This window comes from Tetrahymena thermophila (assembly GCF_000189635.1).
Source record: "Tetrahymena thermophila SB210 genomic scaffold scf_8254373, whole genome shotgun sequence".
In the NCBI taxonomy this organism is placed as follows: domain Eukaryota; phylum Ciliophora; class Oligohymenophorea; order Hymenostomatida; family Tetrahymenidae; genus Tetrahymena; species Tetrahymena thermophila.
In genome coordinates, this window is record NW_002476157.1 from 119,250 (window position 1) to 142,834 (window position 23,585).

Consider the following 23,585-nt stretch of genomic DNA (forward strand, 5'->3'; position numbering starts at 1 on the left):
AAATTTTTGTTTTAATTTTAGTGATATTTTAAAAGATATATTCAAAATTTAATAAACAGCTTAAATTTATAATTCAAATAAGAAATACATCAAAATATTATTTATTATTTCTCAGAATTTTATTATTTGTAAATCTTTATTTACTTTTTTATGATTTAGCAATCAATCAATATTTATTTAGATTATTTTTAAATTTTCAAAATAAAATCTTGTAAAAATAGCTTTCTTTTTATATTTCTACCAAATAATCATTAATTTTTTTTTTTGAAAATAATTAGTTGATTTTAGTATGCTAAGTGATTGTTTGTTTTAAAATATTTAATGAATATAATAAATTTAAATTAATAGCTAATTAATTTAAAGCACAATCTTATTATTTTCTTAATTTCTAGCAAAGTAAAATAAGTAGCCATAGCTTGATAATAATAACAAACTTCTCAAAATACTTAACAAGGATAAAAATATTAATAGGTATACTCTCTAAAATATAAATATAGGGTACTATTTTTGAAATTAGTAACAATGTCAGAAGAAATAAAACCCGTAATTGCTTCATGCAGTAATATAGTACTTACTCATGATTTATAAAATCCTTATCCTCTACTGAGTAAAAGACCACACGAAGGAAATGTTAATTGCGTAGTATGGAACCACAACAGTAATTAATTTATTTAAACATTAATCTTTTTTTCTTAGCTATGTTAAAGAATAAAAAATTATTTTTAAAACACTTTTTATGTAGCAAAAGAAATTTGGTTTTTGTATCATTAATACTTAAATAAGAATTTAGAATTTAAATTGCAATTGAAAGGAAATATAGAGTTTTTATTTTATATAATAATTTTAATAGACCTTGTACTAGCAAGCTGTGGTAATGATGGTAAAATAGTACTTTCTAACTCAAGAAAATAAGGAAATCTCATATAATTTGATGATGATATTTAAAATAGTTCTCCATTAACTTCAATATAATTTACTTCTGCTTCAACTAAATTAGCAAGCGGAGGAAGCAATGGAAGAGTTAAAATATACGATTTGAAGAATTAATGTATAGCAAAAACATATTCTAATCATTTTGGAGGTGTAACTTGTGTTGATTGGCATTAAAATGATTACATTTTAGCAAGCAGTAGTTAAGTTGGCGATATTTTTCTATATAATACAGAGAATGATTAATAAGTAGCTACATTTAGTGAAAATAATTCAGTTCAGCAAATAAAATTTTCTCCATAGAGAAATAACTACTTAGCTTCTTGTTGTGGAGATGGCAGAGTAAGCTTTTGGGATGTAAATACAAAATAATAAATTGCTGTCTTTTAAAATCATCAAAGTAAAGTAAATTCTGTGACTTTTTCTCCCCATAACAGAGTACTTGCAACCTCAGCTTCTTTGGATGCTACAATTAACTTATATGATATAAACGAAAAAAAAGTGGTCAAGAAACTATCATGTGATTCACCAATAACTTCACTTGCTTTTCATAGTGATGGATACACACTTATAGCTGGTACATTGTATGGCGAGTTGATGGTTTATGATCTCAAAAATTTGCCAAAGCCTAAGCTACTGCTTGAAGGTCACACAAAAAATTAAGCAGTTAACTATATTAGTATAATAAAAAATAATGAATCCAGATCTCAAGTAAATTCAAGTGCACCTAATTCATAATAAGCACCAAATAATAAAACTAGCAGCTTAAAAGACATTTCATAAACAAAATACCCATAAAATTTAAGCTAAGCTAGTAATTAAGAGCAATCAATTTAAGGCACAAAATTAAATGGTAATTAATTAATTAACTAACTTATGCTTAATCCAATATAAATTATTGAAAATATTTTTTATTAAATCATAAAAATAGATACAATTTCGTCTTAAAAATCAAAAACTTCAGAAACATCTTCTATAAACCCTTCCAAATTTAAGTAAAATAAATATTATTTAAATGAAAGATTAGACTTTTAAATTAAAAAATAAATTGCTTTTCAAATGCTGAAAATCAGAATTTTGATTGCAATGAATAGTTTTTTAATTATTTTATAAAAAGCCTTCAATTTTTAATTAATGCAATAATTTTTAAAATAGCTAAAACAATAATTATGGAAATTATTCTGATAGAGATATTTAATAGAAATAAATAAACAATAATAACAACAACTATAATATGACTTCTCCTTCAATAAATAACTCTAATGGAAAGTAATTTAGTAACAATTAGTTTGCACAACCATTAAATTAAAACACTAGCATAAAAGAAAGTGGAATTTAGTAGCAATCACCAGCTCCAATATCAAAGTAGTCTCAAATATCTAATTCAAATACTCTAGCTAATAACACAAACTTGCAAAATATTTAAAGTGGAAAAAGTTCTCAAATAATCTAAAATAATTACGATAATCAAAATATATCTACAATTAATTCTTAGTTGGCCAGAAAATCAAGTGCTAATTATCAAGAAGAAGACAATAAAGGATAAAATGGACTTTCTAAAAACTATAGTAGCAAGCATATCTATAATTAAAATTCCATGATTTTAAGCTCTACAAAATAGTCTACTTTATTATAATAAAATTAATTATCTTCTAGTAAATTATAATCACCTGGATAAGAAGATTACTCAGAGATGAAGAGATCAGGAATAACTAATGTTCAGCCCTATGAGTTACCACCAAAAGCCTCTACAATGTAAATTATTATCATTTTTAATTCATAGAAAAAAATATTAACTGAATTATTATTATAAAGAATAGAAAGAACTAATGGCAAAAACCTATCATAATTATAGTAATAGCCTTCACTGCCTACTTAATAAGGGGATGATTTTACAAGCAAATAAAAATAATATATTAAAAATATGATGGAAGACTATTTTTTAGATATGAAATTTAGCTTTTCCGAGTAATTTTAGAACCTGCATATCGAAATAATCCGTTAATTTTAAATTTAATAGGTAATCTATTATTTTAACATAAACAATTTAAATACTCTTTAGTCAATCAATCTACTTTTTACATTTAAATTTATAATAAAAGCTAATTTTATTTTTTAATTTGATTGCTTTTAAATAAATTTAATTATTTAAAACAATTTTCTTAATAACTGATATTAAAGATTATTTTTAATTTAATATCATTTATTTTGACAATTAATTATTTGTATAAAAATATGATTTTAAAATTACTAAATTTGTAATAATTTATCAAATTTTTTACATTTAATATAAATTAGAATGAGTTAACAGCCCTACTTGAGTAATATGTGAACAAGAATAAAGCTTTGGAGGAAAAAATGTAATAGTTGTAGTTAGAAAATGATAGATTAAAAAAATCAACTTATTGAAGTTTGTTTGATTAGCTAATTAAGTTAAAAAAATTTTGGAGTGTTTCTTTTAAAAAATAAATTTCAAATTATTTAAAAATTAAAATTAAGAAAGATTAATCATTTAATATTAGTTTTAAACATGATAAAAAAATAAAACTAGATTTCTAAATTTATTTATTCTTCATTAAATTTAAAAAATCCTAATCCAATTATATAATTTAACACAAGTAATTATTTATAAATATTTAGATATAAATGTCCATAATTTATGTTCTTAAAAAATGTAAGCATTTTTATGTATTCTTATTTGTAAAATAAATTTTTAGTCTTACTATTAAGTTAAAAATATGGTTTACTTATTATTTATTAAAATATTAATATATTATTTTAAATTATTTAATATTTTTAAAGATATTTCATATAATTAGTTTAATTAATTGTTATATATTTTAGCCAAAACTCTAAATTTTATAGCATCTACTAATTTCTAATTATCTATCTATTTGATTGATTTTTAGATATTGTTCTATCTTATAATATTTTTAGATTAATACACAGCAAAAATTTTACTTGTGTTGCTCCTTTAATTTAGACAGAATTTATTAATAATTAGGCTTAACAATTAAGAAGAAATTTAAGACAAGAAAAAATTTTTTCAAGGACTTGTAGAAATATAATGAGAAGAATTAATTATTTAAAAATCTGATGAATTATATAAAATTCTTTGTAAATTTATTTATTCATAATTTTTTAATTTATATCTTGACTAATAATACAAATAAATTATTATAAATAAATAAAAGTAGAAAATTTTAATAAAAATATCACCATTAAATAATAAATATGCTTTTGGAAATTCAAAGCTCATCTTTAAATAATTCTAGTCAATAATGTATAGAAAATTCTTAATAACCTCTGAATACTTAAAAAATTGAGGATTTAGATATAGAAAATGCAGTTTATTTATAAAAATAAGATTACTCAACATTAAAAGATTTAAAAAAGCATATAAGCACTCCTTTTTTGCATTGTCCTTAAGTTACATTTAGATATACTTAAGGTTAAGAAGGGTTAGAACTTACAACCTACTTAAAAGAAATTAAAAATAACATTTAATGTTTTGAAAATATTATATTTGTTATCAAATTGTAAATTTTAATTTAAAAAAAATAATTTTATTAAACTAATATAATTTTAAAAAAAGCTCTAAATCAATTGACGAATGCAAATAAAAATATCATAAAACTATAATAGGAGGGTATTAAAATGAGTTTATGATAGAATGTAATATCAAAACAAAAAAAATCAAACTTATCTTAGACTATCTTACTCAGTTTACATATATTGAAGATGTTATGATCTAGAAATATGCTTTACAACAATCAAAAGTAAATTCATATAAATGTTAAATGAAGTCTTAAATTTTTTAATACAGTTCAAAAATTTAGAAGGTATCCACTTACAAAAAGAGCTTTTTTAAAACTTATACTTAATAAAACAAATATCTAAATTTAATACCGTTGAATTTGCAGTGTCTCAGTAAATAAATTACTACTCAATTAATAATTAAAACTAATTTTTTATTTATTTATAGAGCGTTTTTACCAATGAACTTTTATAAAATATTGGATGTATGGAGAGATCTAAGAGTCTTAGTTATAAGTTGTGAGAAGAGTAAGATAACAATAGATAACCTTAAAAAAATAATGTAAATAAAGTTATTTAATCCTCAAAGAGAATTAACAAAAATGATTTAACCTATCTTGGGAGAAAATATTTCAGAAAACTATTAAAAAATAATAATATGTGATTTTCCTTTTAATTAAGATGAGCTTGGGGGATTAGAAAATATAAAAAATATAATAAAGTTAAAAATCGATTTAGACGTAGATTTTAAAATTCAACCTTATTCTCCCATCGAACTCTTTAAATACTTATCAACTTAAAAAAATATGAACTCTCTTTATTTTAGAGTAAGTTTTTAAAGCATTTTATTTTTATTTAATTAAAATAAATTCTTAAAATATCTTAGTGTTTACCTTATCCTCCAACTTAAAGACTCAGCCAATAAGACTTTGGAAACATTTGCACATAGATTATTAAAATTAAAAGTTTAACTAATTTATATTTAGATATGAATTTTAACAACATCTAAATAGAAAGAATTAATAGATTAGAATTTAAAATTAATTAAAAATAAGTTTATGTAAAATTTTTAAAATTACTCAAAGAAAAATTCCCAAAATTGCATTAAACTAGATGGGAAGTAAAATTCGAGCTTATAAACATGTTTCTTACTGAAAAAATGAGAGAATTGAAAACTACTTTGCCTGTTTCTGATAAAAACAGTAGAAAAAACCCTATTTATTCAGAATATTTCTGTAAATTTTGACTTTTAAAAAATAAACATATAGTATATTTATAAGTTTTCAAATTAATTAAATTATTGTATATTTATAAGCCACTATTTTATTTTATATTTGCATTTAAATTAATAAAATTATTTAAAAATTTTTTAATTTAATGTAATTAATTAATCATATCATATTTTTAATTTTTTAATATTGATAAATTTTAACATGTATATTTAAACTGAACAACTTTCTTTTTAATTTGAATTTTTGTATATAATTAAATCAAAATACAATAAGTTATAATTATAAGTAATAACATAATTTAATAAAATTAATATAAATTTAAAGATTGTAAAATATTTTTGATTATTAAGAGATTTATAAATGAATTTCATTTTTAAATTTATATTTAGATACTATATTTATCAAAAATTTTATTTGTAATTTTTATCTAAGTAAATTTATTTTCTAAATATCTCTTCTATCAATCAATCAGTACTCATTACCAGAGCTTTAAGCTTCATAGTCATTCACTTTTTATTAAACTATTTTGTCTTGCAAACAATTAATAGTCTCTACTAATTTCATATAGTCTTTATCATTCTATTCTTGAAGGTAATCTAAATCTCTAATCATGTTATTGTTTAGCTTAAGCATATTCACAAGATTAATATTTCTTTAATATATTATTATAAAGAATCAATATTATTTTTAAATATAAAAATATAAAAAATTATGAGAAAAATAAAAAAGATTTACTTATTGTTTTAAGGCTATTTTGAGTTTTATTATAAAATTGAAGTTCTCATTTAACCAAAATTAGTTGGAGCTTTGATAATATTTGATTTTCTTAAAAATGAATTGTAATTATAATTTTATTTCTTTTAACTAACTTCCTGAATACTTAGCTGTGATTCACTACTGCAAACACTACTGTTTGATTAATCCTCTTCATCTAAACTTAATTCTATAAGTTTTTTAGATAATCCTGCTTAATTAGTTTATTATTTTAAGTATTATCTGCATGATTTATGAGTGCAGCCTATTCCATTACACTTTTGTTCTGAAAGCTTTTTTGATGCTATTTACTGTACTCCTAAGTTGTTTTTATTGATTTCAGAATTATTCTGCATAGTTCTTTGAAGTTATTTAGAGTACTTTTCTTAGAATTACTTGCTTTATTCAGACATGTACACTTTATTAATTAAATTTAATTCATCTTTTCTACTTAGCAAAAAGGGTTTTTTCTCATCCAAAAAGAAACCTCTTTTCTTTTTGATTGCAGCTATTTTACTAATTAGAAGTTTATCTTTAATCAATTTACAGTTTCCTAAAAACTTTAAAAAAAATAAGTTAAGTTCAAATAAAAGTTAAATAATTTGATATAATCATGAGTACATTAATATTCATTACACAAATTTAACATCTACTAAAACAAATAAATATTTATCAATTTTCATAAATTATTTTGTTTAATTTTATTTCTTTATTTATTAAATTAAAATTTTTTTATTTTTTTGGGTCTTTAAAGGTAAAATTATAAATTAATATAAAATAAATTTGATACCTTATTGATGTTTTTATCTGACCATAGGTCTATTACACCCATAGTACCTTTAGGATCTCCATCAGCTAAATCTTCTAAGACAGGACGAATTTAAGCATTATCCTATTTTTCATATGACTTAAATGCAAACTTAGAAAAAGTTTTTCTTTTGTTTTTTAACTCATTGAATATTTAATCATATTATTCGATTCTTTTCTTTTTTTGTTAAATCAGTTCTTCATTTTTTTTATTTAATTATTCTGGGAAGCGAGCTTTAGTTGTCAAATTGGGGAAAAAATCTTTCATAATTTGTTCTGAACTTCTAATTTCTTTTGGAGGATCATTTGTAGCAGTTGCAGGTACATTTAAATAGGATTTTCTTGTCTCGAATATTTGAGATGACTAAGATGCTATTATTTTAGGGGCATGACTTAGTAATGTAATCTGATGAACAATAGGAGCCTTTTATTCTTACTTTTAATTTAAATTACTATTTTCTAAGTACTTTGAAGCAGGAGGTATTGATTACTGTTTTTAAGGAGATAAACTAATACCCTAATTAGAAGTATCTGCTAAATTAGAATTTTCTTAGCTTTTATATATTCCATGAATTTGATCCCCTAACACAATCGATTTCTTTCTAGCAAATTGCATAAATTCTGAAGAGCTAAATCTGTCATTTGCAGTTGAAAACGTTTATTTTTCTTCGTTTTGTCTATTTCCTCTTGGAGTTGATTACTTTTTTAGAGCAAAATGAGATTTTCTTGATATATCCTTAACTAAGTATTACTTTTCTTATGAATTTTATCCTTTTATTTATGAACGGGTGTTCTTAATATAAAAAAATAAAGAGATTAATTTCGCATTTAACATGAAAAACCAGTAATTTATAAGCATTTTTAGCTATTAAACTAAATAAATCAAATACAATAAGTCTTAATAGTTTTCAATTATAAATCAATAATTTTACTTTAGAATCTTCAAAAACACCTTGTAATTGACTCTCTATTAGCGATTACCTTCTGGATAGTGTGTCATTTTACTAATTAATAAAATTGCTAACATGGGTTTCTTTTTATTTCATAGGGAGAGTTTCAGATGAAAAATAAACCTGGCTTTGTTATGATCCATTACTTGTATATGTAGTGAAAGGTGTTATTTTTTCTTTTGATTGATTTAAAAATTTTTTTGAGAATTTTGAGTCACTCGAAGCTGGTGTATATTAAGTTTTATTGAATGAGTCTTTTTGCTTTCGTGAAAACAATCCGCTTGAATTAGGTGTAATCGTGTTAGGTCTAGATTATCTATTTATGTTATCTTAATTTAAAAGATTAAGTTAAAATGTAATATTTAAAAAATAATAAAACCTTATTATTATTATTATTGTTGTTGCAAGCTTGGATTTTAAAATATTTTTGAAATAAAGGATTTATGATCTTATTATTTTGGTCGGGTATTAGATTTTACTGATTGAGTTATTCTATCTGGTATTGCTAGAGTTTATAAAGACACTTGGTTACTTTGTGAAATATTCTTATTGATCATGCGATTTTATTTTGCTCTAAATTTTTAAAAAAATATGTATCTTATAAATGGATCTAATTAATAATATGAACAAAGTTCTATACATCATTTCTCGAGATTTCATCTATGAAAAACCTAACATTTATGGTAGTTTTTTTGAAGAGCAACAAAACGTATTTTCAAAATTTTAATAGCTTCAAATGTATTTCTTTGTTTTAATTTAATATATAATATATATCAAAATATCTATTCCGCGAAAATCAATGTTAACCAATCTCTTAAGCATTCAATTAATCAATCAATCAAAAATTATATATATAAATCATAATTTTTTTCAAGATGAAAAAATATTAATTAATACATTTCTGAAGTCAAAATTTACTTTTTAAATTATATAAACTTAATTTCCTTTATCAAATTTGTAATTTTTTAAATTTATAAAATAGATAATATAAACTTTATTAATCTAAATAGCTATATAAAAATGGTATTACGAATTTATATGTCAAACGAAATATTAAAAAGCCTAATAATACATAAAATCTTTCATTAAAATAAATATTTGCTAAAATTTTTTGTATTCTTATGTGAAAGTATTTATAGTTGCTTTCAAATTAATATAAAAGTAATTTTTTTAATTAATTTTTGGAACATTTCTTTATTAAAATTTTATTTAGGTTAGCTGTAGTTAACAACTTTAAAAGTATTTATAGGTTAAGGAATTTTATGAATTTATTTATTTATTTTCAGTTAATTTTTCATTTAAATTTAATTTAAAATGTTTTGTGTTTTACATTTTTTTTTAAATACTAAAAGTTAAAAATTTTATTTAAAAAATTATAAAAATAAATAGTCAAAACTAATTTTACTTTTTATTATTGTTAGAAAATATTTTATGTTATTAATTTACTTCAGGATAATAAAAAAGTTTACTTTAAATTAAAATATGTTATTAATTTACTTCAGGATAATAATAAAGTTTACTTTATATTAAAAAAATAAATATTTAAAATTGGATTTCGAAGCTCATAAAAAATTATGGAAATTACATAAATAATTTATAAAAATAAAATGAATGTAAAATATTGATTACATTAATTTTTTATGATTTAAATATCAATAAAATTTTATGAAGATATCATTGCTTTTTTTAGGTGTTATTATAGATGGATTATATCAAATACTTATTATCCATTAAATAAAACAAAAAATGCAAATGTTTTTACACTCACTTTTAATCACCCATACATACATATTAAAAATCTTGATTATAGTATATTCAAAGATATAATCTTTGTGATTTAATTAAATTAATAATATTTAATTTCACAAAAAAAAAAAGGCAAACATTTTCTGACTATTGATTGATTTGCTTATTTATTATAATTTATTAGATAATTAATACAACTAAAATTAATGAAATAAAATTTATAGCAAGGCAGATCTTAAACAAGAACTCCTATTAGAGCTAAAAAACTCGATAATAACTACCACAATTAATCAATATAGAGTACAGCAATATCTAGTTAGCTTAATAACTCTTCAATAGAGTTATCTATATTCAACTCAAAGGATTATAAATTTTAAAATTAATCAACTGATAGCATCATTTTTGATAATAATATCAATTTTCAGTAAAACTTTATAGAATGCTCAAAGTTTGAGACTAGCTCATAAATTTTAATAGATAAGTATTCAGGAAGTGAGTAATAATATCCTCGTATTTAGCAATAGAAATAGCATAAAGCACACTCCTCTGCTGATAATAGATACATTTCTAACTCGAATTAGATATAAAATACGGATTTTATATAAAGACCAAAAAGAAGACTTTCTCCTAAATAAAAAGAAGTCAACAAAATTATTAGTAGAATTTATGAAGAGAGACTTTTTCCTATATTGATTAAGGAGTGTTCAAATGCTGGGATATTAACCAAAGAATAAGTTAAAGATTATGACATAAAATAGCACTTCAAAAACTAAAAAGCAGAAGAATTCATGCTAGGAAACAAACCACTTTTGAATAAACTTAATCTAAATAGTAGCTATAACACAATTGGAAATTATACAGGAAATAACAAATACTTAAAAGTAGATTTAGATTATGAAAAATTAAAAATAGATCCAGAAAAAACTAAAATTACAAAAAAACAATAAAGAATTAAGAATTTTTTCGAAGGCATTAATCCTGCTTAAATTAAAATGAAAGTATTACCTCCATTGAGGCCTGTTTAATTAGCTATTGAGGAAGTTGAAGAGACTAGAAAAAAGAAGTAAAAAAGCAGTTCTACTCATCTTGATAATATATAAATATAGAGAAGCTCTGTTATTTAATTACCAAGCTACATTATTTCAAAGAAATAAAAAATAAAAAGAGATTAATCTTTGACATTAAATAATAGCGTTTGCTCTATTAATGTAAATAAAGACATAGATTCTTAAGAAGTAAAAGATATTTAATAGTATGATAATAAAAAACAATTTTAGTTGGAACTTGATTCTATATTTAATTCAAGTTAAGTACAGCATTCATCAGTTTATGAAGTTGATGTAGACAAGTATAAAAAAAGAATAACACCAACACCTATCAAAAAAAACTTTATGCCTACACATTACAAAGATCGCATAGTTGCTTTGAATATAAAATTTTGATGCCTTTTATCTATAACTCACTCAGAAACTAACTCACTCACTCACTAATTCTTAATATATTAATTAATAAAATTATTTCAACTTATTAAATCCAAAAATTATACTCAACTCTTATTTTTTCATTTCTTTTAGCTATATATCTTTCTTTATATAATAAATGATTTATCAAATTATTATTGCTTACTTTTCTAAAATATTTATTCAATATGTATTTTTTAAATTATTTGAAGTCATAGATGCACTATCTAGTTTTAATATTAGTTCAATACGCTAAACTTAAGTTTTTCCCTATTGAAAATCAAAAATTATCAAACTTAATAGGTATGCAATATTTTTATCAATATAAAATTTATAGAGATTATATAAAAAAATAATGATTTTTATAAACTAAAATATAATTCAAATTAATTAATAATAAGAAAATTTAATGAATTATACGAAAAATAGAATCTTTTTTTTAAGAAATTTAATTTATAATTATTTGCTTCATCTTATTAGGCTGATTTGTGAGAAACTTCCATCGAGCTGCGTTGGTCTAGTGGCAGGATTATTGCCTTCCAAGCAATCGGCTCGGGTTCGATTCCCGGACGCAGCATTTTTTGAATTTATTATAATAATTTTTAAGCAAAATATTTTGACTGTAAAAAAAAAAAATGCTGCGTCCGGGAATCGAACCCGAGCCGATTGCTTGGAAGGCAATAATCCTGCCACTAGACCAACGCAGCTCGATGCATGTTTTTGACTAAAATATATAATAAGATGAAGGAGAAAATTTTCTATTAAATTAATTTTTATGCAAATTTAAAAATGCTGCGTCTGCCCTAACCAAATTTGTTTAGAAGACAATAATCCTTCCACTAGACCAACATAGATTGGTACTTGCTTTATAAATTATATGTAAAACTTTAAGCAGAAATTTATAAAGCTTTTAATTATTTGATGATAGCTTAAAAATATTATTAAAAAATGCTGCGTCCGGGAATCGAACCCGAGCCGATTGCTTGGAAGGCAATAATCCTGCCACTAGACCAACGCAGCTAGATACTTGTTTATACAAATAAAATTAATAACTTTAAGCAAAAATTTATTAGATTTTAATAAATGAAAGTAAATTGATTATTAAAAAAATGCTGCGTCCGGGAATCGAACCCGAGCCGATTGCTTGGAAGGCAATAATCCTGCCACTAGACCAACGCAGCTTGGTACTTATTTTATTAATTAAATGTAAAAATTTTAAGCAGAAATTTATGAATTGTTTAAAGCTCACTAAATAATTCTTAAAAAATGCTGCGTCCGGGAATCGAACCCGAGCCGATTGCTTGGAAGGCAATAATCCTGCCACTAGACCAACGCAGCTAGATATTAATTTTTCAAAGAAAATTAGATAACTTTAATCAGAAATAAGTAAAAAATCAGAAAATCTAAAAATATATTTTCTTTTTAAAAAAATGCTGCGTCCGGGAATCGAACCCGAGCCGATTGCTTGGAAGGCAATAATCCTGCCACTAGACCAACGCAGCTTGTTATTTGTTTAAAGAAAAAAAATTAATAATTTTAAGGAGAAATTAAGAGAATTTAAAACAGTTTTAACTAAAATTATTTAAAAAATGCTGCGTCCGGGAATCGAACCCGAGCCGATTGCTTGGAAGGCAATAATCCTGCCACTAGACCAACGCAGCTAGATGAAATTATTGGTCTAATTTTTATTTTAAAATAAAAAATAATCTTTAATAAATTCAAGAAATTAAAAAAAATTAGCATTTTGAGTTGACAAATTTATTCAGTGTGTAAACTGGAGTAATTTTTTTTTGAAAGAAATATTTATGAATAAAATTTGTTTTAATATTAAAGTTAATTATTATTACTTTTTGAATAGTAAGTTAATTGATGACAAGTGAATAATATTATAAATAGATAGATTTACTAAATTAAATATAAATTAAAAAAATTTTTTTTATTTTTAAAACATTATTTAGATATTTTATTAAATAAAAATAGTTTTCTGATAAGTTATATTTAATAAAATTTATTTTAATTAGTTAAAGAAGAAAAAAAACAAATAATAAATTGTGTTTATTTATTATATTATTAATTTAAATTTAAACTAAATTAAATTTTTGATGAGAGATATTTTTTGTTTTAGATTTTGAAAACATGTAAAATAAAATTCCTATAAAAATGAGCATAATAATCTAATAATAATTTTAAATTAAATTAATTAGTTTTATTTGTTACTTAAATCTATTTAAATCTATACAAGATATTTTATAAAAAATCTTTAAAATCAAATAATAAGTTGTCATGAAAAAGCTTTTAAGATTGATTAGACTTACTAGGGGTAATTTGAATTTCATAATATATATTCTTTATTTATTAAATTCTTTACAGTCATAGTCATTTTATACTATTCGTATTAGGAATCAGTTAAAAGCTTTTTCTAAAACCTTATCTTTTTTTATCTTTCCAAATGATATGTTTTTTCATAATTTTTTTGAAAACATGCTTAAAATTGTGGTGAGGAAAAAAATATAGAAATTCGCACTTTTTATCAAACTCCCAATAGTAGATAGAAGTATCCCATTTCATCTTTAATAATGTTTCGAATCCATAAGTAAGGCTATTCATTTGGTATTACTAGTTAAATAATGGATATTACTTAAAAGCTTACTATAAGCTATTTCTTTGACTAAGGGAAAGCGAAGGCACCCTTTAATTTATTTCTTAAATAGAAGCTTATTAGTTTTATTCATTTTCTGAAGAGTTAGAGTCAATCTACTAAGTAGTATCATTTATCTACTTTTTAAGCAATTCAAATACAGAATATTTATTTTGTGTTTTTTATGCTATTTAAGCTTATTATCCTTATTCTTAAAAGATATTAATGCTAGTTTGTTTTTGAATTCTTTCTTTAAAAATAGGTTTTTCAAATTATTCCTTCTTATCATAACTTAATCTCCTATTAAGAAGAGATTATCTTAAACTCTATCTTTGTATAGCTAATTTACTGACCTATGAGTTATTCCTAAAAGTATCTCCAAATGTATTAGATTTAACATACTATTGGTCTTTTTTGGAATTGTTGATCTAATTTTTACAATAAAAATTATTGAGTTAAATACAATTCATTCAAAATTACTCAATATATTTCCTTAATTTATTTAATTTTAAATATTTCAATAAAATTTAATAATTTAGGGGTGTGTAAATCTTTACTTCTTATACGTTATTAATACTATATAAATTTTAATCTATATATTTTACTATTTAGTTTACATTTTCAAGAGAAGATTTATTTGGATAGTTGTATTTATTTGATTCATCATCATTCTCTACTTCTTCTATAGTTTCTGTCTCTATATTCATATTTTTATTTATATACTTTTGACTAATATGCTGTGTACTTTAGATTTGTTATTATGAATAATCCATTCCATAGTTAAACTCATTTTCTATGTAGCTCGTATTTTCATCGTCTTCATTCATAGATACTTTTTAAGTTGATGTCCCATTATCAAATTAGTGTTATTGCTTTTCTCTTTTCCTAATAAATTGATCATTTCTTTACTGAAATGGAGAGTGTATATACTTAAAAAGCAATATTTTAGATCTTTTAAAATAATGAGTGACACTACAATCTATGAAATGGTGATAATATGATGAACAAATTAAACATTTTGTTGAAATAGCATAAGTCTCTTTATTTAATTGTATTCGATGCTTGATTTCTTAGTATTTCTAGTAGTCTTGCTTATTTTTTTTAACAATCTCAATGAATTTACTTGTATTTATTTTGGCAACAGTTGTATATTTTTAACTTCTGACTATGTATGGAAGAGGACTATTAGTAAAAAACTCACACTCACCAAAGTATTCTCCTACCTTAAGTATTTTAATGGTTTTTTTACCATCATTTTATTAGTCAATCATCTTTTTTTTATCATCACACTAATATTAAATCCTTTTTTATATTTTTTCATTTAAAAAAAAGTTTCTAAAAATAAATAAACAAAACGTTAAATCTTCGTTGTTCTCATCAAACTAAAACTCTTAAAGTACCTCCACTATTATTTTGTAAATTATATTTATTAATATTACTTTATTTTAAAATTCAAATTTACCTTTTCCAAATGTAATTAGATAAACACAACTATCACCAGTTGCTGAATCAAAGGTATTGATAATTTATCCTTCACTGTAACATTCTTCTTACATGATCTAATAGATACTAGAAAGTGTATTTTAAGAGAAACCATCCAAAAATTTTAATTATTTAACTATATTTTTATTTGACTAAGTAACTAACTTGTTCTTCATGTGATAACTTAATTTTTTTAAAGTTTCTTATTCTAGATCAAACTGAAAATTTTACTATTATTCATACTAGTTTGAGAGATGAATATTCATTATTCTCTATAACTCTCTAAAAAAGAAATTGAATTATTAAAAAAGGTTTTAAATTATAATTGATTTAATTTTTTATTAAAACTTTTAAAAGCTAATTAATTTAAATAAATTAAAATATGAATCAAATTAAATTACAAATCAATTTTTTTTCTTTGCATATATTTATTTAAGATATTCAAATCTTTTTTATAGTTTTCAGAATTAGAGTTTATATTTTATATGATATTTCCTAAAGTGTTTACTAAATAGGCATACAAAACACAAGAAATAAGCATCCAAAAAGAAGTAAAAGCATACTCATACTGACTTATTACTGAAATAGAGAAGGAGTTACCCATAGTATGAAAAGCCCAAAGCTGAGCTTCTATATATATACTCCACCAATCACTTTCATTGGCTATTATTTTACCTGAAATTTCAATAAATAATTAACGTATATAAGCAATTTAAATAAAAATGAAATTAAAATGTATACTACAACTAAGCCATGTTTATTATATACCTAGAATATTAATTTCAAAATGAGCCAATAAAGAGTAGGAGCATGCCATTAAATGGGTTAGCAAAAAGAGTTGAATGAGAAGTTTAAATATTTGTAATATATAGTGTTTTTTTAAATGCTAAAGGATCAGAAATTCCAACTTAACTAATATGATAGACATCCCTTTAATTTTAAGTAGTAATGGGAGCTAAAAAAGGATATTAATTAATTGATTTTAAGAAGTTTTTCCCTCGAAGATTAAGGGGAGAATTTCAAAAAAAAAATAATCCTATAAATAGATTTTAAATAATTGCTTTCTATCAGTGATAAAATCTCCTTCGTAGTATGTAGCTGTATTCATTTATATTAGCATTTCTGTAACCCATGCTACTATTGCAATATAGTTAAAAAGATGCTATAAATCCCCAAACTCTGCTTGAAAAAAAATGGTAAATGAGATAATTAATAAAAAAAAGCAATTATAAGAAACTATGATAGCATTAATTAAAATCCTAAATTTATTTTCAGGGTTGAAGAGAGGTATTCTATTTAAGATTAAAAAAAATCCTTTTTCTATTCCATTGTATATAGAAATTAAAAAGAATATGAATTTTTAAAAGCAGTTGTTTTCAGATACTCTACTGCTTATAAAGTAATCTGATTTATCTGCTATTAGAAACCTGCTGTTGCTATCCAATTACCTAAACTTCCCAAACATAGTATAGTTTTATAGAAATTTTAATATTGAGGGTTTAATTACAGTCAGCATTCTAACAACTTTATCTAAAGTAATAACCTAACTGTTGAATTTCCTTCTTACTGACAAATATGATCCTTGAGAATACTGGCTTCATAATAATTTTAAAGTAAAATGTGATTTGATTGTCTAAATATACAAATTGCAAAAATAATAAAAATAGTTAAAATAAAATAAATAATTATGCCTTCAAAAGTTAATTATAAATTACTTTTAAGAAATTCTTGATTTATATGATGATGCAGTAACAACTTACTTTTTTGAAATGTTTAAAGGACTGTTAACAGTACAGCATTTTTTATATTATGGTTATTAATTATACTATTTAACTTCGATATCACCATTTTTTTTGTGGTTTTTCATTAAAGTATCAAATATACTGAAGTTATTAGCTAATTTTGTATCCGTCTTTTATTAAAAATTCTTTTATTTTTCATGATTTTCATTATTTTCTGCAATATCATCATCATAATTATCTTTTTTTAATAGAAACAAAAGTACTTTAAATTATCTTGCAAAAGATAAAAAAAACAAATTATATTTTTTTAACTTTTTTCATGCTCTTAAATTCTAAAAAATTTACTTTCAGCATTTGAAGAATAATTTACTTAACTAGATGAGCTTTATTGTTAAATTTATTCATTTTAATTATCTGAAATTTCTACCTTCTACTCTTTTTAATACTCCAAATAGTTTTCTTGACTATCATTAAACTCATCAATGATAAAAGTAGAGTCAATCTTTTTACTTATTTCATAAAAAGAAGAGTTATTAGCTCCATCTAGCTTTACATTTAGCTTGCTTTCTTAAAAATAATCTTTCTGGTTAATCATAAGTAGAAGTATTTTTAATTATTAATTATATTTGTCTTTTATCACTTTCTATTTAGTTCAGTTTTTCAGTCAATTTATGAATTAAAGGAAAAAAAAATTATTAAATTTAATTAAGAATAACTTTTATAGTTATTTTTAAATTTCGTGCTTGAAACATCAAAAAAATATGTTGGGGAAGTAAAATTTTTGATTAATACTTATTTAATAAAATAATCTTCATTTATATAGGAATATAAACTAGCATGAAGAGTTAGTTAATCAATTTAGATATAGTAACATTTGTAATGAATTTAAATTATTCAAATAAATGTTAACAATTACAGGCAATCTAAAAAATTGATATAACTGTTTAATGCATAGATTTTTTAAAAATTATTTGATTAAATTTCAAATAAAATCTAGTAATATGATTTCATCTATTTAATATCTACCCTATTAAAATATGGTTAATGTCCATGCTAAATTAAAAATTTTAATTTATTGGTATACCGTAATTTTAAAAAATATTTGGTTAATAATAACTTAAATTTATCAAAACTGTAAGATATTACAATAAATTATTAAGAAAATTGCTAAAAATAATAAATTTTGCTTTTTGAGTAAAAAATTTGTTAAATAAAATTTTTATTAATTATTATAATAATTTTAAATTTAAATTATTTTAAAAAAGAAAATTTATAAAGCTGTATGTAATTCATTAATTAAGCAAGTAAATATATAAGCTAATTATTTGATAGAAAATTACATAAATTATTTTATAAAATTAAAATATCATTTTATATTATAATATGAAGTTCCAGCTTTTTTTAGTTTTTTCTTTTTCTTTTCTTTAATTAGATTTTATCTTTTCTCGAAGCTTTTCAGGACATGCTTACTATTACTTCTAGGAAAGAAGTAGAGGAATTCACATTTTTAATCAAACATCCAATAAAGTATTGTAGTGTCCCATTGAGCTTTGTAAAATGCATTATCAAAAAAAAATCTTTAACTACCATTTTAGAATGAAACTTATTGCTAAAATGAATTCTTTTAGAAAACTTATAAATTGTTATTTTTATTATTAATTGCATTTAATTCATTAGTTTTATAATGTAATTCTTATTAGAAATGCAAATTGTCATGATCATTACCTAAACTTTTATTATCAAAATTCTAAGGAAAATTATTGGTAGCACTTTGCCTATGAGTACTAAAAGTTTAAGGAGTAATCACTTTTGATGAAAGCTGTTTATTAAAGGCATGATATACACCTTAGTAATTCTAATCTATATTGTTAAAACTATTTTATTTATATTATTTTTCTCTATCATCATACTAAATAACTTAATTATCATTCTGATCTTTTATTTCTATATTAACGTTATTTGAAAGTCTTCTTATAACTATAGAAGTTCTGGCACTTGATCTTTTATTATGAGTGTTAATATTGCTGCTTTAGATATTACTATTGCTATTGTTATTTACAATAATAGGAGCTAATTAAGTTAAGTTATTCCCTATAGAATTATTTTTGACATTACTAGTTTCATTCACATTTAATTTCTTAATTTTATAAATAATTTAATTATTAAATATTTATATTTTATAAAAATAATTCTTAACATTTTATAAATTAATTTTTCAAAAAATATTTGAAATATCAAGTTTAAAAAAATAAATAAATTTTTGGAAATGTATGTAAAAAATATTAAACCTAAGAATTTATTGCTAATTATTATTTTATCAACAATATTACTAAAAAAAAAAAAACTAATAAATCAATTTAAATTACTTATGGCTCTAATTCTTTTTAAGATTGTTCGCTATTTAATTGTTCTTATACATTTAGTGCAGAAATTCCATAGCTATCTTTTTTATTTAAATTAATGCTAGGAGCTTAAGATTTAAATTGCTTTTATTTAGAAGACTCATCATCTTTATAATATTCATGAAAACTTTCTTAATCATCATCTAAATAAGGAATAGACTATTTGTTTTAATTTTAGTTTATCATTAAACATCTTGAGTGCTTTCCCTACTTTCTTTAATGGTTTTAATCTCTTTACTACAAAGGAAAATAAGAATGCTTAAAAATAATAAATTGAGGATGTTTTGGAAAATGAGTTTAATAGCAATCAATAAAATTGTGATTTCGAGCATTGCATATTATGCAACAATTATAAATTTAATTCATTTCATTGTTTAATCGAACCTTATGCCTTATTTCCATAAATTTTTGGTAGTCTTATTTGTTATTATTAATAATTTCAATAAACTGTCTCTAAGATATCTTTATGACTATAGTTTGTTTACTGCTTTAGACTTTATAAGGAAGTTAAGTATTAACAAAAAAATCATATTCTCCAAATGATTATCCTGCTGTTAATCTTTTTATTACCTTTTATCCTTTTTCTTAATAATCATGAGATTTCTTTTTTTCATCAGTTTAGTACTCTTATCTAATATTTTAAGTAAATTATTTTTATTTTACTTAAACTTTACACATTTTAAAAATTTTAAAGTATTTTATAGCTTTAAGGTTAAAATAATGATTTATAATTAATTCATATAAATAATTATTACATGAAATCGCTTTCTTCTTCGTTGTATTAAAAAAGCTAGATAATATCAACTAATTAATTAATTAAATAAATAAATAAGTTTACATAAAATAATTTATATTTATTTATAGAAAATATTTTACCACTCCCTTTAACAATTAAGTAAACATAACTATCTAAAGTAGTATCATCAAAAGTGGGTATTATTAAACCTTCAGTATAACTCTCTTCTTACATAATTTAATAAACTGATGTTAAAGTTTACTACGAGAATTATTTTAAAAAATGAAATTATTAGATTATATTTTTATTTGATTCAGTAAAAAGTTTGTTTCTCATGTGATGACTTAATTTATTTAATGTTTCTTTTTCTAGCTCAAACTACACTTAAGATTATTATTCGTATTGGTTTTACAAGTGGATATTCATTATCCTTTACAGCTCTCTTTTTTATAAATTATTAAATTATGATATTAAAAATTTTTCTTTAAATAAAGCTTAAAAAATATACAAATCTATTTTTTTTCTCTGCATATATCTATTTAAGATGTTAAGGTCTTTTTTATAGTTTTCTGAATTAGAATTAATGTTTGAGAGTATTGTTCCTAAAGCATTCACAAGATAAGCATATAGCACACATGATATAAGCATCCAAAAAGAGGTGAAAGCATATTCTTATTAAGTGTAAACTGATATAGAATATGAATTTCCCATAGTGTGGAAAGCCCAAAACTATGCTTCTATGTAAGCAGACCACCATTTATACTCTTCTACCATAATTTAACCTAATTATATAATAATAATCTTTTCTTTTGTACAAAAATTAATTAAATAAATGTTAAAAGTAAATAACTAAGTAAATTTTTATGCTTATTTATAAATATAAATTTAATTTATTAAAGACTATTTTTTCCTATAATTAGCAATTAGAATTTTATTGTAAAATTATTATTTACTTTTATTAAGCCAAGTTGTTTAAATCCCTAATATATTAGTTTCAAATTAAGCTAGAGCAACATAAGAACAAGCCATTAAATGAGTTAGTAATAAAATCTATAGTAATAACTTAGAAATTTAGAGTATGTAATGCTTTTTCAGGTGTTAAAGAATGAGAAATTCAAGTTTAATTAGCACAATAGACATTCCTTTTAGCTTAAGTAATAAGGGTAGCTTGTAAATAATATTTAAAGCTTAATTTTATGAAGTTTTTCCTTCAAAAATGAGTGGAAGAATTTCAAAAAAAAAATAATCTTTAATATAAATCTTGAAAATTATTTTTCTATCTGTAATAAATTCTCCTTCATAATAAGTAGATGTATTCATTTAAATAAGCATTTCGCTCACCCATGCCCCAATCGCAATATAATTAAAAATGTGCATTAAATCTTCAAATTCTGCCTAAAAAAAAACATTTAACGAGACTAGAAGTAAAAAAAAACAATTGTAGCAAACAATAATTGAGCTTATAATTATTCGTAGCTTATTTTCAGGATTAAAAAGAGGTAATTTGCTTAGAATGTAAAAAAAAGAATCTTCTATTGCTTAAAGCAAAGAAATAATATTATTTAACACTTTTTTTATACACTTGACCTTTTTTTCGTTATTTTACTCAGTAAAATCAACCTTATCATTTAATAAAAGTCTGCAATTTGCATTAAAAAATCGATATCTTCCAGACATAGTATAGTTTTCAAAATATTTTAAAAGCTGTGGTTTTATTACTGTTATTATACGAATTATCTTATCTATTGTGTTAAGTCCACTAAATTTGTATTTAGTTGATCCTCTTACTGAAACGAATGAATAATTTTGTGTACTAAATTTATTAATATATTAAAAATGTTTGATTTAAGAGCTTAAAAATTCACATTATTTTCACAAAAAATTAAGATTAATTCCATACTTTTGCTAAGTTTTTGTAAACTAAATTTTTGATTTTGCAGATAATCTTTTTCCTGAGACAACTATTCTCCTGTTTTGTTTGGACGATTATGATTAAGCAGTGTTTTTGATGTTTTAGCTATTATCCACATCTTAATCTAATTGATGAGTTGTCTCTTTAGTAATTGCTTTTTTATTGAGTTTACTGGTTTTACTTCTTTTTACACTCTCGAATTCATTTTATAAACCTAGTTGTATTTTAAAGATGAATTATTTATTTATAATATCCTTAAAGTATATATTGAATTTCTAACCATTCCTAGTAAAATCAAAAGATAATATAAGTTACTAACTGCATTTAACTTTATTTAAAGTGATTATAGATTACAACTTATTTACATTGTGACTTGGAAGTCATTTAAATAATGGATTAAATTAATCAGAATAGTATTTTCAATAGAAAATACTTTAAATATATATTTTTAATAAAAAATCATATTAATATATACCTGCAAATGAAGAAGCATCTTGGGATTGATTAAATGGATCTATCGCCACTCTAAAAGATGTGTCATCTGCAATCTATTTGCATTTATCTTAACATTGGTCAAATGTTTCATCAAAGATTATATTTGTATCTATCTTTTTTGAAAGATCTACTAGTGATTAATGGTCGTTACCTTCAAGTTTTACTCTAAGCTTTTACTCAGAAAGTAATTCACTCATATTAATAAGTAGAAGTAAATAATACTTTTATTTCTTGCTTAAATTTAATAACTTAAAAACAGAAAACAAAATTTACTTTCAAAAGCTTTTAATAATAGTGCAGTAAAAACAACTTTGAAATTTTAATTTTGTAAATTTCCAACATTATTTAAAAATGTAATAAAAATAATATACTTTAAAAATAAATACAATAAATAGTATTTAATTTTTTCTTAAAATTACAATCATATTAAAAAAAACTTTAATTTTAAAACACAATAATAATTAAATTTGTAAAAATTAATATTTCTAATATTTTATTTTATGAAATAAAACGTAATAAATTGCTGATTTTTTCGTAAAATTTTGTAATAATAAATAATTTTAGTCTTTATTTATAAAATCTAATTTAGTCTTGTAAGTAAAAGTATTTACCAAATAAAATATATGATTTTATTTCATGGAAATAAATATAAAAATCAATTAAATAATTAAAATTTTAGCTCCAAACTCTAAATAAATAAATAAAAGCCTATTTACTTGAAAGTAATTTTGAAGCACAAAGTAGAACTTTAAAAATTAAAGAA

At 21.8% G+C, this 23,585-nt stretch overlaps 8 protein-coding genes across 8 annotated transcripts; 4 read left to right on the forward strand and 4 right to left on the reverse strand. All coding sequences in view use genetic code 6, as the record gives it.

Annotated features, from left to right (window-relative positions):
* Positions 1 to 522: 522 nt before the first annotated feature.
* Positions 523 to 3,339, forward strand: TTHERM_00237640 (cytochrome d1 heme domain protein; the record flags this gene model as incomplete). Its single annotated transcript, XM_001024794.1, has 6 exons — positions 523 to 658; positions 851 to 1,783; positions 1,862 to 1,925; positions 2,086 to 2,685; positions 2,746 to 2,950; positions 3,229 to 3,339. The coding sequence occupies 6 exons, from the start codon at positions 523 to 525 to the stop codon at positions 3,337 to 3,339; spliced, it is 2,049 nt and encodes a 682-aa protein (XP_001024794.1).
* Positions 3,340 to 4,164: 825 nt separating this feature from the next.
* Positions 4,165 to 5,713, forward strand: TTHERM_00237650 (hypothetical protein; the record flags this gene model as incomplete). The annotated part of the gene is made up of 5 exons (XM_001024795.2): positions 4,165 to 4,469; positions 4,526 to 4,709; positions 4,757 to 4,860; positions 4,916 to 5,294; positions 5,354 to 5,713. 5 exons carry the CDS (start codon positions 4,165 to 4,167, stop codon positions 5,711 to 5,713), a joined length of 1,332 nt encoding a protein of 443 aa, XP_001024795.2.
* A 454-nt stretch (positions 5,714 to 6,167) lies between these two features.
* TTHERM_00237660 (hypothetical protein) lies at positions 6,168 to 8,887 on the reverse strand (the record flags this gene model as incomplete). Its single annotated transcript, XM_001024796.2, has 6 exons — positions 6,168 to 6,351; positions 6,435 to 7,012; positions 7,243 to 8,052; positions 8,192 to 8,538; positions 8,589 to 8,782; positions 8,850 to 8,887. 6 exons carry the CDS (start codon positions 8,885 to 8,887, stop codon positions 6,168 to 6,170), a joined length of 2,151 nt encoding a protein of 716 aa, XP_001024796.2.
* A 1,274-nt stretch (positions 8,888 to 10,161) lies between these two features.
* TTHERM_000237670 (hypothetical protein) lies at positions 10,162 to 11,397 on the forward strand (the record flags this gene model as incomplete). Its single annotated transcript, XM_012800205.1, has 1 exon — positions 10,162 to 11,397. One exon carries the CDS (start codon positions 10,162 to 10,164, stop codon positions 11,395 to 11,397), a length of 1,236 nt encoding a protein of 411 aa, XP_012655659.1.
* A 236-nt stretch (positions 11,398 to 11,633) lies between these two features.
* Positions 11,634 to 12,139, forward strand: TTHERM_000237681 (hypothetical protein; the record flags this gene model as incomplete). Its single annotated transcript, XM_012800206.1, has 2 exons — positions 11,634 to 11,718; positions 11,817 to 12,139. 2 exons carry the CDS (start codon positions 11,634 to 11,636, stop codon positions 12,137 to 12,139), a joined length of 408 nt encoding a protein of 135 aa, XP_012655660.1.
* Positions 12,140 to 13,791: 1,652 nt separating this feature from the next.
* Positions 13,792 to 15,609, reverse strand: TTHERM_00238730 (cyclic nucleotide-binding domain protein; the record flags this gene model as incomplete). The annotated part of the gene is made up of 3 exons (XM_001024798.2): positions 13,792 to 14,481; positions 14,659 to 15,458; positions 15,516 to 15,609. The coding sequence occupies 3 exons, from the start codon at positions 15,607 to 15,609 to the stop codon at positions 13,792 to 13,794; spliced, it is 1,584 nt and encodes a 527-aa protein (XP_001024798.2).
* A 1,619-nt stretch (positions 15,610 to 17,228) lies between these two features.
* On the reverse strand, positions 17,229 to 17,872 carry TTHERM_000238739 (cyclic nucleotide-binding domain protein; the record flags this gene model as incomplete). The annotated part of the gene is made up of 2 exons (XM_012800207.1): positions 17,229 to 17,515; positions 17,623 to 17,872. 2 exons carry the CDS (start codon positions 17,870 to 17,872, stop codon positions 17,229 to 17,231), a joined length of 537 nt encoding a protein of 178 aa, XP_012655661.1.
* A 771-nt stretch (positions 17,873 to 18,643) lies between these two features.
* TTHERM_00238740 (cyclic nucleotide-binding domain protein) lies at positions 18,644 to 23,019 on the reverse strand (the record flags this gene model as incomplete). Its single annotated transcript, XM_001024799.2, has 10 exons — positions 18,644 to 19,414; positions 19,644 to 20,310; positions 20,435 to 20,483; positions 20,556 to 20,857; positions 20,924 to 21,197; positions 21,369 to 21,465; positions 21,547 to 21,810; positions 21,985 to 22,228; positions 22,316 to 22,541; positions 22,803 to 23,019. The coding sequence occupies 10 exons, from the start codon at positions 23,017 to 23,019 to the stop codon at positions 18,644 to 18,646; spliced, it is 3,111 nt and encodes a 1,036-aa protein (XP_001024799.2).
* Between the last annotated feature and the right edge of the window lie 566 nt (positions 23,020 to 23,585).